Below are 14,443 nucleotides of genomic sequence, written 5' to 3'. Positions count from 1 at the left end.
CCAGAAGGAGAAATCAATGTTCATGCCATCAGGTTGGAGGTTACCCAGGAAGAATACAAGGTGTTGCTCCTCTACCCTGAGGGTGGCTCATCTTGGCACAAGAGGTGACCATGGACTGACATGTCGTAATGGGAATAGGAATTAAAATGTTTGGGCACCAGGAAGTTCTGCACTTGGCAGATGGAGTGGAGGTGCTCTACAAAGTGGTCCCTAATTTACACCAGGTCTCACCAATGTAAAGGAGGCTGCATCGGACTCAATAGACAACCCCAGCAGACTTGCACGTGAAGTGCTGCCTCACCTGGAAGGACTGTTCGGGGCCCTGAATGGAGGTGAATGGGCAGGTGCAGACAAGGGAATCATGGAGGGGTCGATCCCTGCAGAAAGTGGAGGGTGGTGAGGAGGTAACGATATATTTCAGGGTAAGATCCCTTTGGAGTCAACGGAAGTTGCGGAGGATGATGTGTTGGATGCAGAGGCTGACGGCGTGGTAGGTGAGAACAAGAGGAACTATCCTCGTTAAGGTGGCAGGAAGATGGGGTGGCTGTGGAAGTTCAGGACACGTGGCTGAGGGCAGCATCAATACTGGGAAGGGAAACCCCATTCTGTGAAGGAGGAGCACATCTCTGATGTCCAGATGTGGCAGAAATGAAGGAAATAGCATTTTTGAAAAAAAAACAGGAGATAGGGTGGGAAGGGGTATAGTCAAGATAGCTGTGGGAATTGGTAGGTTTATGAAAGACATCAGTTGACAGTTTACCTTCAGAAATGAAAACAGAGAGATCGAGAAAGGGGAGGGAGATGGCTGAAATGAACCAAGTGAATTTAAGGGCAGGGTGGAAGTTGGAGGCAAAGTTGCTGAGATTGACAAGCTCAGCCTGGGTGCATGAAGCAGCACCAATGCAGTCATCAGTGTAACGGAGGAAGCGTTGGAGAGCATTACCAGTGAAGACTTGGAACAAGGACTGTTCTATGTAGCCAACGAAGAGGCAGGCACAGCTGGGGCCCATGTCCACACCTTGAGCAAAATGGCTGGATGGTGTTCATCTCATCGGGTTACACAGAAATCATCATTCTGTCCATTATTCCATGCTAATCATTAAGTGCCTATCTACCTACCAGCATTATATCTATTGCCTTCTGCACGTTAGTGATTCAAGTGCTTGTCTAGACACCACTTTAGTGTTGCAACTCTGCCACCTTCTCAGTCAGTTCTTTTCAGATTCTAGTCACCTTCTGGTGAAAAGATTCTTTCTTAGATCCGCTGAATATCTTATTCTTGACCCTAAACCCAAGCCCTCTAGTTTTAGACACGTCTATTTATGGTGTTAATTTTCCAACTATCTTTTCTATGCCATCAACTGCAATGTTTCTGCTCTAAACCAAAGCAATGCATTTCATTGTCCGCAGTCCTTTGTACAATTTTTTCTTAAATTCAGAGGTACAGTATGGTCCATGCCACCCATGTGACTAATTAACCTACTAACTTGTAGTCTTTGGAATATGGGAGGAAACCAGAGCACCTGAAGGAAATCCACATGGTCACGGAGAGAACATGCAAACTCCTCACATCGGTGGCAGGAATTGAACCCAGGTCTCTGGCACTGTAATAGCGTTACACTAACCACCACATTTGTGCTGCCCATCTTCTGGATGGCCATATTTGTTCTCTTGAGTGCAAGTAAAAGATAAGACCATAAGATAGAGGAGCAGAAGTAGGCCATTTGGTCCATTGAGGCTGCTCTGCCATTCAATCATGGGCTGGTCCGATTCTTCCAGTCATCTCCACTTCTCTGCTTTCACCCCATACCCTTTGATGTCCTGGCTAATCAAGAACCTATCTATCTCTGTCTTGAGTACACCCAATGACTTGGCCTCAACAGCCGCTCGTAGCAACAAATTCCACAGATTTACCACCCTCTGACTAAAGTAATTTCTCTGCATCTCAGTTCTAAAAGGACGTCCTTCAATCCTGAAGTCATGCCCTCTAGTCCTAGACTCCCCTACCATGGGAAATAACTTTGCCATATCTAACCTGTTCAGGCCTTTTAACATATGGAATGTTTCTGTGAGATCCTCCCTCATTCTCCTGAACTCCAGGGAATACAGCCCAAGAGCTGCCAGATATTCCTCATACAGTAACCCTCTCATTCCTGGAATCATTCTCGTGAATCTTCTCTGAACCCTCTCCAACGTCAGTATATTCTTTCTGAAATAAGGAACCCAAAACTGCACACAATACTCCAAGTGCGGTCTCACGAATGCCTTAGAGAGCCTCAACATCACATCCCTGCTCTTATATTCTATACCTCTAGAAATTAATGCCAACCTTGCATTTATCTTCTTCACAACTGACTCAACCTAGAGGTTAACCTTTAGGGTATCTTGCACAAGGACTCCCAAGTCCCTTTGCAACTTTGCATTTTGAATTATTTCTCCATCTAAATAATAGTCTCCCCGTTTATTTCTTCCACCAAAGTGCATGACCATACACTTTCCAACACTGTATTTCATTTGCCACTTCTTTGCCCATTCCCCTAAACTATCTAAGTCTCTCTGCAGGCTCTCAGAGGTTTGATAACAGAAGAGATTCTGTAGATGCTATTAAAACTTTCTGGTAGTATTTGTAAGTTTATTTTTCCCACCGTTAAGTGTGGGTATTGCACTCAAGGTAAACCTGTGTGGTGAAGCATTGTGCTAACCACTGCACTACCGTACCCCAGCATGGTAGCGTAGTGGCTAGCACAATGCCTCACAGTATAGGTGACCCAGGGTCTGTTCCTGCCACTGCTTGTAAGGAGTTTGTACTTTCTTCCCGTGATCACGTGGGTTTCCTCCAGGAGCTTTTGTTTCCTCCCACAGTCCAGAGACGTACCGGTTAGTAGGTTAATTGGTCATTATAAATTGTCCTGTGACTAGGCTCAGATTAAATTGTGGATTGCTGGGCGGCCAGCTCAAAGGGCTGGAAGGGCCTATTCCGTGCTGTATCTCAATAGATAAATAAATAAAAATCCTAATGCCTGCCGCAGTAAATGTAAACCTTTCGTTCCTTTACTTTATTTTCTCTAATTGAATTTCATGGTCCTTGGGTAGATCCAAGCAAACCCCATCTCCATTGCAAATAAATGCACTAGCACTAAAGCAACATCAGAGAGAAAGACTGAGGGAAACTGGCTCCCACACGGCAGCCAACCCGATCAGGAGCAGTTGAGTCACGCGCAGGCACATTATTTTTAAACACATATTTTGTGCACTGTGATCTGACATGCTGTGGCTCAGGATCACAATTCAGAAAATACTCGATAATACCCAGAAAGTGAATGAATGGGTTTTTGAAGCGAGTTGTAAGGGAGCTAGAATTTACCATGGTAACTGCATCGGTACACGTCAGATGCTTTAAGGTTACAGAATAGATTCTTTTCTACACAAAGAAGCAATATTTATTTTTCCACTGTGTTACAGAGCACTTACCTCAGTAGCATGTGAGCAACATTAGAATATATTTACACTCTTTGCCAATGTGCGTGTTTGGACGGCTGCAATACATCATGCCTCCCACCTTCCTCAGTTTTTATACTTTATTAGCTCCCATCCTGGGCTGCTGCAGAAGCTGCATGGTGGAGACGTGGTGCATCGCGCAATGTTTTTGGATATGATGCATGTTGGAGCTGGCGTTTTAAATACAAGGAGACATTTGTCTGCTGAGAGACTACAATACAGCTCACTGCCTGAACTGAACACAATGATGAATCATGTACAATATGGCCATTTGTCATAACTGCAGCTTTATTTCTGAACTTCAGTACTTCTCCACAAATTACTGTCTGAAACTTAAATCCAAAATCCCTTTAAAGCAGGCGTGAATCCAAAATCCCTTTAAAACAGGCGTGAATTCAATCACTTTAAATTCTGTAAATGCAGGTTACTGCAGGAAGGGGATTTTTGAACACTTTGAATATTTTCCTGCTAATTGTGATCATTCCTGAGTCCAAAGAAGTTAATCACTGATAAATGTTTTTTTTTTAAAAAACTCTTTGCTGGACCTCATCTTCATCAAGAGGTGCCTTATCTTCGTGATCAAGAGGTTTCCATTGAAGTCCTAGCCTCCATGAATGAAAACGTACGCTCTGTGGTGGGTCTGCTCTTGCACTCCAGCTACAAAGCCAACAGGCATTATTAGCCCTTCCAATCTAGTGGCAGCATTTGTGGAGCAAACATTAAACTCTGGAAGACCATTCAACAAAGAGTTCAAAACTGATATGCCCATTCCCATCAGTCTTCTTTCTCCATTTCCCTTTAATTGTTTTTGTCAACCTCTGTCCCTTTAAGTCCCGTTCTCACCCTCTGTATCTCTCCCTCTGTCCCTGTACCTCTACAGTAGGTTCTCAGCCATTTTATGCCATAAATACTGTTGTGTATTTAATATTTCAAAAACATCTGAGTACTCCTGTACAAATATTGGTTGATTAAGTATTTTAGTTTGTTTAATTACAGGGTAAATGTATAAATATATTAGTTGTACATGTTGTCGGCGGAGCTGTTCTCACTGACAGGAGAAGGGGCAAAGGCGGGCCACTGGCGCCTTAAAACCAGCTGCTCTGGGCAGATGGGGTTTGCTAACCACGGATGGTAGCTCATCTAGGAGAGGGAAAACTCCGATTTCAAACCTATACCCGCTCACGGAAAAGGCTTTGGGAGTAAACCCCGAGGAAAAATCCGGAGGGGGAGTCCCGAAAGTGGCTGTCTGCTGTACCCAGCACCGGCACGGCAACTCCTGCGATGCCGCTGTACCAAACTCCTGAGGCCACACACGTTATCACAATACCAAGTGATATGAGCATGCCTCACTTAAAGTAAACTCAAAGTTAGACCCACATCTCAGGCTCCTGTGTCTTCCTTACAATCAATTTGATATTTTGAAGTTACAAAACATAACACATACCATTAACTGTGGGGTCCATGGGCAGCAGGTTGGGAAACCCTGATCTACAACTTTTGTCCCTATGTTGCTACTGTTCTCTTAGCCATGGCCTTCTTTTGCTTTCTCCACCACTCCGACCCTCCATCTCACTCCTTCCTTGTTCTCTCTTTACCATACCTACTCACTCTGTCAGTCCCTCTATTTCTTCCTCTACCCCTCTCATTCTCTCTTGTTACTATAGGGTTGATGCTATCGAGATCATCAGCAAGAAGCCTAATGAATTCTGTCACATCTTAGCTGGATGCTGCTTAACCCAATCGTGACATCCAAATCACCAATCAGACAACTCAGAACCCAGGACCGCCTCGTTCTCTGTCTCCCACTGTTGGCTTGGGTCAAATACATCAAAAAAAATGGGCACTGGGAGCCTTACACTGTAGAGTCAGGAAAAGAAGAGAAAGGGTGAACACTTTTTAGCAGAATATTTTGACAAGGCTCCTGTTTAACGATCATCTGTATTTCTGATAATAATTTGAACAAATAGCTCAGGAAATCAGAGAGAGCAGTCACACATCCTAGATAAGTCATTCAGAATTCCACCTGCTTCCCAAAGCCACAACTCTCCAGAGAATAAATACATGGCAACTTATCCCTAGATCTAGAAAAAACACTTCAATTGAATAAATCAAGGCAAGAATCAAGAGCTCATTTTCATAATGAGTCAAATTTCAAGAGAGTATCATATATTGTCTGAAGTCCTGATGAAGGATTTCCGCCAAAAATGTCGACTGTTAATTCCCTTCCATAGATGCTGCTTGACCTGCTGGGTTTCTTCACTACTTTGAAGATATTACTTTGGATTTCCAGCATCTGAAGAATTGCTTGTGAAATAATATATTCACCAGCATTGGCACCATATCAAAGCTGGTCAACTGGAAAGGCACCCAGAATTGCCTTAGGCAGTTTGAAATTATGGAAGGGCTGCATTACGCAGTGCAATCCTTTGTACTCAAAGCAGGAAAATTAAGCCTCGCCATTGTAGTTCTTCAATCCACAATGGCCCGTTGAACTTTTGGTCAATGGTGACCCACTGGATTGACAGTGGGAGATGTCACTATGGTAAATAGTGACAGATATCTAAAGTAGGTGACAAGATCCTCTCCTGGGAGAGGGTCATTGATATGCCCTTACGTGATGTGACTATTACTGGCCACGTAGCAAATGCTATATGTCCATTGCAGCTTTTTGTTGAGAACGTGCTAATGGAATTCGATATCGTGCAGTCATTAGCAAAATTCATTCACAGCGTTATGGCAGAAGGGAGGAGATGAATGATAATACCCAGTGAGTCTGGTGATACGTGCTGTGCACAGAGTCCAGCCAGCTTGGTCTGCAGTGGCACCGGCAATCGACATTAGAAGCGTCCCATCCAGGACATTGTTTGCACCCTTCTTACTTCCAGTGCTGTCTCCGTGTTATTCATCGTGGAGGAACCAGATTCATTGCCCGGGGCAGGACTGTGAGAGGTTCTCAGGATAAGATTTCACATGTGATCGGGACTTAATGCTGAACACACCCAGGGCCACTCCGCCTCTAGTGAGCCTATTCGGCCAGTGGGTCAGGCTGAATTGAGAAAAGGTGATGGAGGGCTCGAAACAAGATTCTGCGGCTATGTCAGACCTTTGCTCGACCACTCTGTGGAACAAGGCTCCTGACACCCTGCCCCCCCACCCCAAAATGCTTTCAAGGATGATACAAGGCCGACTGGGTTGGGAGCAACATTTTCCATATTCAAATCTGGTGACTAGATTAATGATAGGATTATAAGATAAGTAAAGGTTAGCTTAATTTGTCAAATGTGCATTGAAACACCCAGTGAAAAGTATAATTTGCGTCAAATCAAATCAGTGAGGAACGCACTGGGCAGCCACACTTCCAGCACCAATGTGGCACACCCGCAAGTGACCTACCCTAACCGGCATGTCTGTGGAATACGGGAGGAAACTGGAGTATGTGGAGGATACCCACACGGTCACAGGGAGACATTCAAACTCCTTACAGACATCGGTGAGAAATGAATCTTACAGCCAGCATTACGCTAATCGCTATGCTACCATAGCACCCACAGATGCCTGATTGCCTACTGCTCTGCTTCAACACGGGAGAAATGGTGCAATACAGTGACTTAGCAGGCAACCTCAGAGGGCATGGATGTTGGCCCAGCAAAGCTTCACACATTACCAGAACCATCAGGTCAAAGAGAAAGTACTTGGGACAATGCAAGCACCTTATCACTTAATGCAACAGGCTAAACGAGCCATGTTTGGGATTTGACGGCTTAGCTCCCGTAATCGTAAAAATCCACAAGGACACTGGTGATCAGCAACTCAATACCAAGAGGTGGCCTGCTCTGCGTGGACGACTGATGGGGACATAGAATGGAGCTCCACAGAAGCCACTCCTCTGCCCCGTTACATGAGGAAATCTTCCCTAATGTGACTTTCTGAATCCAGGAGAAAAATGGAATGCAACGAGAGGACCGGAGAATTAGGGGAAAAAAAAGCTAGATCACATCACAGTGATCAGGCAGAGATCCCACAACCGAACCCCACGTTGCCACAACTACCTGAAGTTAATAACTCCTTCATTTATGTTGTAGCCCATGAATTGCTAATCAAAAACCCCCAAGGTAAGTATGATTTAATTGCTCATTGCAAGTTTGACAGTGTTTGCATCACCAATGCCATCTGACTTTGTATAAGGAATATAGTCACAGGATAGCATTGCAGAATTCCAATCCCCTTACAGAATTTCAAAGCATCAGTAACCCATTAATCGGAACTGACTATGTACCTCTCCCGAGTCACCTGCTTCAGACATCTTGGTCACCGTGGTCTCGCACTCTCCGATAAAGTCATGTCCTCCGTCATTATCATAATCGTAGCAGAGAACCTGGAACAAGAATGGCGGATTAACACCTGCGCAAGTCAACTGATTAACCGGCATTGATTTGGATTCTGGCCTATGGTGGCGATGAGCAGCAGGTGTTTCAAGTAACTATCTCTCAAACATAGAAACTGGACTGAAGAAAACTCACCTGTGCCTTTTAAAAAATAAATAAATAGCACATTTATGACTTGGGCATGAATTGCAGTGAAGGCACAGATTTTCTGATGACACCCTGCCAGTTTTGTTTCCGTGCTTAATAGCTATGTGATTTGTGTAAATGGGTGTGGGGTCAGTGTGGGGAAGCTAAACTGGAAATCTGCCACCATGATTCACCCTAGTGTTGTTATCGTTCCCCTCTTGCATTTTGCATGCATTACAGCAATGTGCAGAGCACATATCATTCACTGAACAGCTGAAATAGAATCAAGATGACACAATTTGCAGATACTATTTCTACCTCAGTTCCACAAGAAAACATCAAACTAGGAATAATTAAATAGATGACAAGAGACGTACACTTATAATGCCCAGTGGCTATTCTACCCTATTGCTATTTTCAGTGGCAGCAAACCTAGGAAAAGATCAATTGGTACCTGGGCTGCATTGTTATACCCCTCACGAGACCCAATTACCTGTCGGGACAATACCATGTTTTTGTGACACTCTAGTCATTTGCTCTCAAAGAACTGGTCATGCAGGGGAAAGAGAACATACAGTAGATTCCAGATTATAAGCCGCTACTATTTTCCCACGCTTTGAACAGCTTTGAACACTGCGGCCTTTACTACGGTGTGGCTAATGCATGGTTTTTTTTCATGCCGCCAAAAACATTTTGCCTCGTAACAGTAGACCAATAAAATTGATGAGTAGTTCACAGAGGTCCAATGAAATTGTACGATAAATCAAGCGCACTTTCACAATTAAATTATTGTAAATCAGTCATTTGTACTCACCCTCATCAACATGGAAAACCCTGAAAGAAAAGCATTGTGGTGCCTTTATGGCAGTTATTTAGTTTATAATATTTTCGCTTAGTAATTCATTTGTTAGTATTTTCTAGTTAAAGTTAGAAGTGTTTTAAGTATATTTGTTTTCTGTACTACATCCCGGGATGCTATGACGTCACATCCGGTTTCGCCGCGTCTTGTGGGGAAAATACCGGTTTGCGATAAACGGAAAGGAGGGGGCGAGCGCATTAGACCCGCGCGATGATGCAGCTTTTAAGTTAAAGGCGATCAATAACTTTTCCTGGTAGGCTGCAGTATATATTTTTTTACCAGTCGTTAGGAGATATTGGAATGTTGTTCGTGCACTGTTCAGTAAAAAAGTATACGCAACGTAATTTGTGTGTTACCGATACGTATGTATATTTAAAAGTAGCCGTGTTACAGGCACGGTTCGAAAAAAAGCATTTGCAATATGTATTTGTTTATGTTACCATACGGATTTAATTAAAAGTTAAAAAATCCTCACGTGTAATATCTTTCTGTGTAAATATCTCATATTACAACGTGGGACACCTGCGGCTTAAAATCCGGTGCGGCTTGTACAAGTACAAAATTGATTTTCTTTCTAAAATTAGAGCCTGCGGCTTTTAATCAGGTGCGCTCTGTAGTACGGAATCTACGGTACTTGTTTATTGTGAGCTCTGGGAAGTAAAGCCTTGTGAAGAATTGGATGTTGAAATAACGAAAGGGAAATCTTCCCCAACATCAGGAGGAGCAGTAACCAGGGAACACAGTTGCTTGTAAGAACAATAGGAGAGGCGAGGAGAATTCTTGTCTATGCAATGAAGAATCTGTACTGGACTGGGTGGAAGGTAGTAGATACAGATACAGCTGTGACCTTACAGATGAATGGGGGGGTGAGACAAATTCATGAAGGATATGTACACATACTCAGTAACCACTTTAACAAAGGCCTCCTGGACCTAGTGAAGTGGCCACTGAGTGTGTGTTCATGGTCTTCTGCTGCTGCAGCCCATCCACTTCAAGGTTCGACTTGTTGTGCGCTCAGAGATGCTCTTCTACACGCCATGTTGTAACTTGTGGTTATTTGAGTTACTGTTGCCATCCTGTCAGCTTGAAGCAACCTGGTCATTCTCATCTGGCCTCTCTTATTAACAAGACATTTTCACCCACTGAACTGCCGCTCACTGCAAGTTTTGTATTTTGCATCATTCTCTGTAAACTCTAGAGACTTTTGTGTGTAAAAATCCCAGAAGATCAGCAGTTTCTGAGATACTCAAACCACCCCATCTGGCACCAACAGTCATTCCATGGTCAAAGTCACTCAGAAGATCACATTTCTTCCCCAATTTGATGTTTGGTCTGAACAACAACTGAACCTCTTGACCATGCCTACATGCTTTTATGCATTGAACTGTTGCCACATGATCAGATATTTTGCATTAATAAAGTGCACAGCCATACCTAACAAAGTGGCCACTGAGTGCAAGCACAAGGCTTTGGGGAAAGAGCAGAGATCTAGGAGCAATTGAACAGCCTTTCCAAAGACCTGGCTTTGGGACGGTGGTCCAATTGGTTCTCTTCTGTCCTGTCTGACGAATCTTATAGAATTTTTTGAAGATGTAACTAGTAGAGTGGATAGGGGAGAACCAGCGGATGTGGTATATTTAGATTTTCAAAAGGCTTTTGACAAGGTCCCACACAGAAGATTAGTGTGCAAACTTAAAGCAAATGGTATTGGGGGTATGGTATTGATGTGGACAGAGAATTGGTTGGCAAACAGGAAGCAAAGAGTGGGAATAAACGGGACCTTTTCAGAATGGCAGGCAGTGACTAGTGGGGTACTGGAAGGCTCAGTGCTGGGACCCCAGTTGTTTACAATATATATTAATGATTTAGACGAGGGAATTAAATGCAGCATCTCCAAGTTTGCAGATGACATGAAGCTGGGCGGCGGTGTTAGCTGTGGGGAGAATGCTAAGAGGATGCAGGGTGACTTGGATAGGTTAGGTGAGTGGGCAGATTCATGGCAGATGCAATTTAGTGTGGATAAATGTGAGGTTATCCACTTTGGTTGCAAGAGCAAGAAAACAGATTATTATCTGAATGGTGGACGATTAGGAAAAGGGGAGGTGCAACGAGACCTGGGTGTCATTGTACACTAGTCATTGAAAGTGGGCATGCAGGTACAGCAGGCGGTGAAAAAGACAAATGGTATGTTGGCATTCATAGCAAAAGGATTCGAGTATAGGAGCAGGGAGGTTCTACTGCAGTTGTACAAGGCCTTGGTGAGACCACACCTGGAGTATTGTGTGCAGTTTTGGTCCCCTAATCTGAGGAAAGACATTCTTGCCATAGAGGGAGTACAGAGAAGGTTCACCAGATTGATTCCTGGGATGGCAGGACTTTCATATGAAGAAAGACTGGATCGACTGGGCTTGTATTCGCTGGAATTTAGAAGATTGAGGAGGGATCTTATTGAAATGTATAAAATTCTAAAGGGATTGGACAGGTTAGATGCAGGAAGATTGTTTCCGATGTTGGGGAAGTCCGGAACGAGGGGTCACAGTTTAAGGATAAAGGGGAAGCCTTTTAGGACCGAGATGAGAAAAAACTTCTTCACACAGAGAGTGGTGAATCTGTGGAATTCTCTGCCACAGGAAACAGTTGAGGCCAGTTCATTGGCTATATTTAAGAGGAAGTTAGATATGGACCTTGTGGCTAAAGGGATCAGGGGGTATGGAGAGAAAACAGGTACAGGGTTCTGAGTTGGATGATCAGCCATGATCATACTGAATGGCGGTGCAGGCTCGAAGGGCAGAATGGCCTACTCCTGCACCTATTTTCTATGTTTCTGTGTCATTCTGCAAGGGCAGGTAGGTACAAGGCTGTTCTAACTTCAAACAGAAAAAGAATGGCACTCTGGTGGACGAGACACAGGGAGTAATTCACAGGAAACAACACACTGAGGTATCTAGAAATAGCATAAAATCTATCAAAACAGAGCTATGTAAAAACTGACCTGCAGTGTTTTTATCTTGCATAGCACTGCATGTCTTATACGTAAACGTATCAAAACGAATGCAAGTTTGAAGATTGCTATTGTGAAACTTCAGATTACCTTTATGTTTTTGTCCACATGACCGTCACACAAGGACACCAGCGGCATGCTGAAAGGCTTCCAGACGGGGTCGAGAGTATTCTTTATAACCTGGAAGACCAACGAGAGAATTGCAGGCAGCTATACAACCCACGGCCACCATCTATCACCCTCTTCCACAGGGTTTCTATGAAGTTGGTCCGGCCGTTCTTAATTTCAGGTGAGCCAGTGAACAAAATTTTAAAAGTCGCATTAAGAGGAGGATCCTGAGGTAACCAGATTGTCCACTGAATTGAGCCTAGTCACAGCTGAGCTTTTTGATTCAAACTGCCTGAATAATGAGTCTCGGGATAAGAAGCTATCCTCTTCTCCACGCAGTAAACACACAGCAGCAGACGCCAAAGCCTTGCTTCTGAAATTTGGCTCCATTGATTTGGAAGGAGAACGAACAAACGAACACACACACACACACACACACACACACACACACACACACACACACACACACACACACACACACACACACACACACACACACACACACACACACACACACACACACACACACACACACACACTTTACTGTACATAACCAAAAATCAACCTTTACCACCTACAAGAGAAAATCTGCAGATGCTGGGAATCCAAGCAACACAGATGAAATGCTGGAGGGACCCAGCAGGCCAGGCCGTGTCTAAGGGAAGAGTAAACAGTTGACATTTCGGGCAGCCTAGTCTGCAGTCCGTGCCGATTTTGTTGACGTTGGCTGGCACGACAGAGTAACGGTTAGCTTCAGGCTACTGCAGCGCCAGCAGCCCGGGTTCAATTACCCCCACTGCCTGTAAGGAGTTTCTACGTTCTCCCTGTGACCACGTGTGTTTCCTCTGGGTGATCTGGTCCAAAGATTGCACGGAAGGCTAATGAGCCGCGTGGGTGTAACTGGGGGACACAGGCTCATTGGGCCAGGAGTGCCGGTTACCGTGCTGTCCCTCCAAATCAACAAAATAACAACTACTGGGAAAGGGGTAGGGGGTCCACAGAGAATGGAGGAAGAGGACAGACCAACAACTTGGATTTAAAAAAGGGAAAGCTTCTGATTGCTGGCAGGTAATCTCTCCTGGAACTGCGCTTTCACAGACAACTGTGAGAAGATGTAATTAAGCTTGGCAGCAATGCCCTTCCAGTCCAACAGGCTGCCAACATCAGTCATAAGACTAATCCCTAAATAATTTGCCAGTTGGGCAAGACACTGAAGAGCATGTAACATCTGTAAAACCAGATGTTACAGGCATCAGGAGGGGAGAAAATTGATAAAAGGAAGTGAATTTTGGATTACTAGCAAGTGCAAAGTGAATGAGTCCAACAGGAAGGCAACACATGATTGTAGTGTGGCCAGGTTTTGAGACAATGCAGCAGAATAAATATCATTCTTCCGTTCAGGTTTTGGGTTTGGTGCTGGTACTGATAACCACATCAAAGGTGGAGCAGTGACATCCTGGGCCCCAGAACACAAGGTATAGGTGTCAGCCCTTTCGGAAATCCCAGAGGCCCCCTACGGACGTCAATGGTTCGAGGAGTGGGCCAGATAATATGCTTGAGAGGGATAATAAATCAGCCAGGATCAACTCGATCATGGTCTTAACAGCAAAGCTGGCTTCTGTCAAAGGATCACATTTATTGCATATTTTAAGGTTAAACCATTAAGGAAATCTTTGAAGTGTAACTCACAGTGGGAGTAGAAGTCAGTCTTGGGTGGCAGAGCTATGAGTGACAATACACTCTGACCAGTTATCACTGAAATCAGTAAAGTGGAATACAGATTCAAAAGTGTAATAGGCGGCCAGTGCAGAGCCAGCTGCATTGACAATTTCAATTGCCTAATGACCAAGCTCCTTTTTGCCTTTGTTAACATAATAAACCAAACCTGCTTTCTAACTGAATCTGACAACAGAGTTAAGTTTTCTTAAAAGGTCAGTCCTTGCTGATGTGCTGTCCTCAGCTTGAAACATGTTTCAGTCTGGACTGGCTATGCCCACACCTCTTAAATACCAACGCGGATCCAAATTTCATTCTCAGTATGGAAAATTCTATATAAGTGCTTAGGCCAAGTGTTGGAACTCAACATTTTAGGAACAGCTTCTTCCCCTCCACCATTAGATTTCTGAACAGTCCATGAAGTCCAACCACCTTGTTATTAATTGCACAATTTATTTTGTAACTTAATTTTTGTGTCTTGCATTGCACTGCTGCTGTAAAAAAAATTAAAATTCTGGACCTCTGTCAGTGATAACAAACCTGACTTTGAACAGTATCCAGTGAAGATGCAGAGGGCTCTCAGTTGTCAAGGGATCAACACAATTGCATTTTTTAATCAAAGGTCCGCAGCAGTCTCCATAATTTTACTCAATTCAGATTTGCCTGAAAACATGGGTTCAAATCCAGCCCAGACAACCTGGGTTAAATCTTGTCGCTAGCTTTGAAGACTCCACCCAAAACTGCACAAGT

At 44.0% G+C, this 14,443-nt stretch overlaps 1 protein-coding gene across 5 annotated transcripts in view; it reads right to left on the bottom strand.

Moving 5' to 3' along the window:
* cpne2 (copine II) overlaps positions 1–14,443 on the bottom strand; it is a 258,097-nt gene that overhangs the window by 178,713 nt on the left and 64,941 nt on the right. For all 5 annotated transcript variants that reach the window (XM_073069841.1, XM_073069840.1, XM_073069839.1 and 2 more), the window contains 2 exons: positions 11,960–12,049; positions 7,775–7,873 (listed from right to left, as the gene is read on the bottom strand). In XM_073069841.1, the coding sequence (XP_072925942.1) occupies positions 7,775–7,873; positions 11,960–12,049 (189 nt within the window). The remainder of the gene's footprint in view (positions 1–7,774; positions 7,874–11,959; positions 12,050–14,443) is intronic.

The sequence above is a fragment of the Hemitrygon akajei genome, chromosome 17, assembly GCF_048418815.1.
Source record: "Hemitrygon akajei chromosome 17, sHemAka1.3, whole genome shotgun sequence".
In the NCBI taxonomy this organism is placed as follows: domain Eukaryota; kingdom Metazoa; phylum Chordata; class Chondrichthyes; order Myliobatiformes; family Dasyatidae; genus Hemitrygon; species Hemitrygon akajei.
This window is presented reverse-complemented; position numbering and strand designations above follow the sequence as displayed.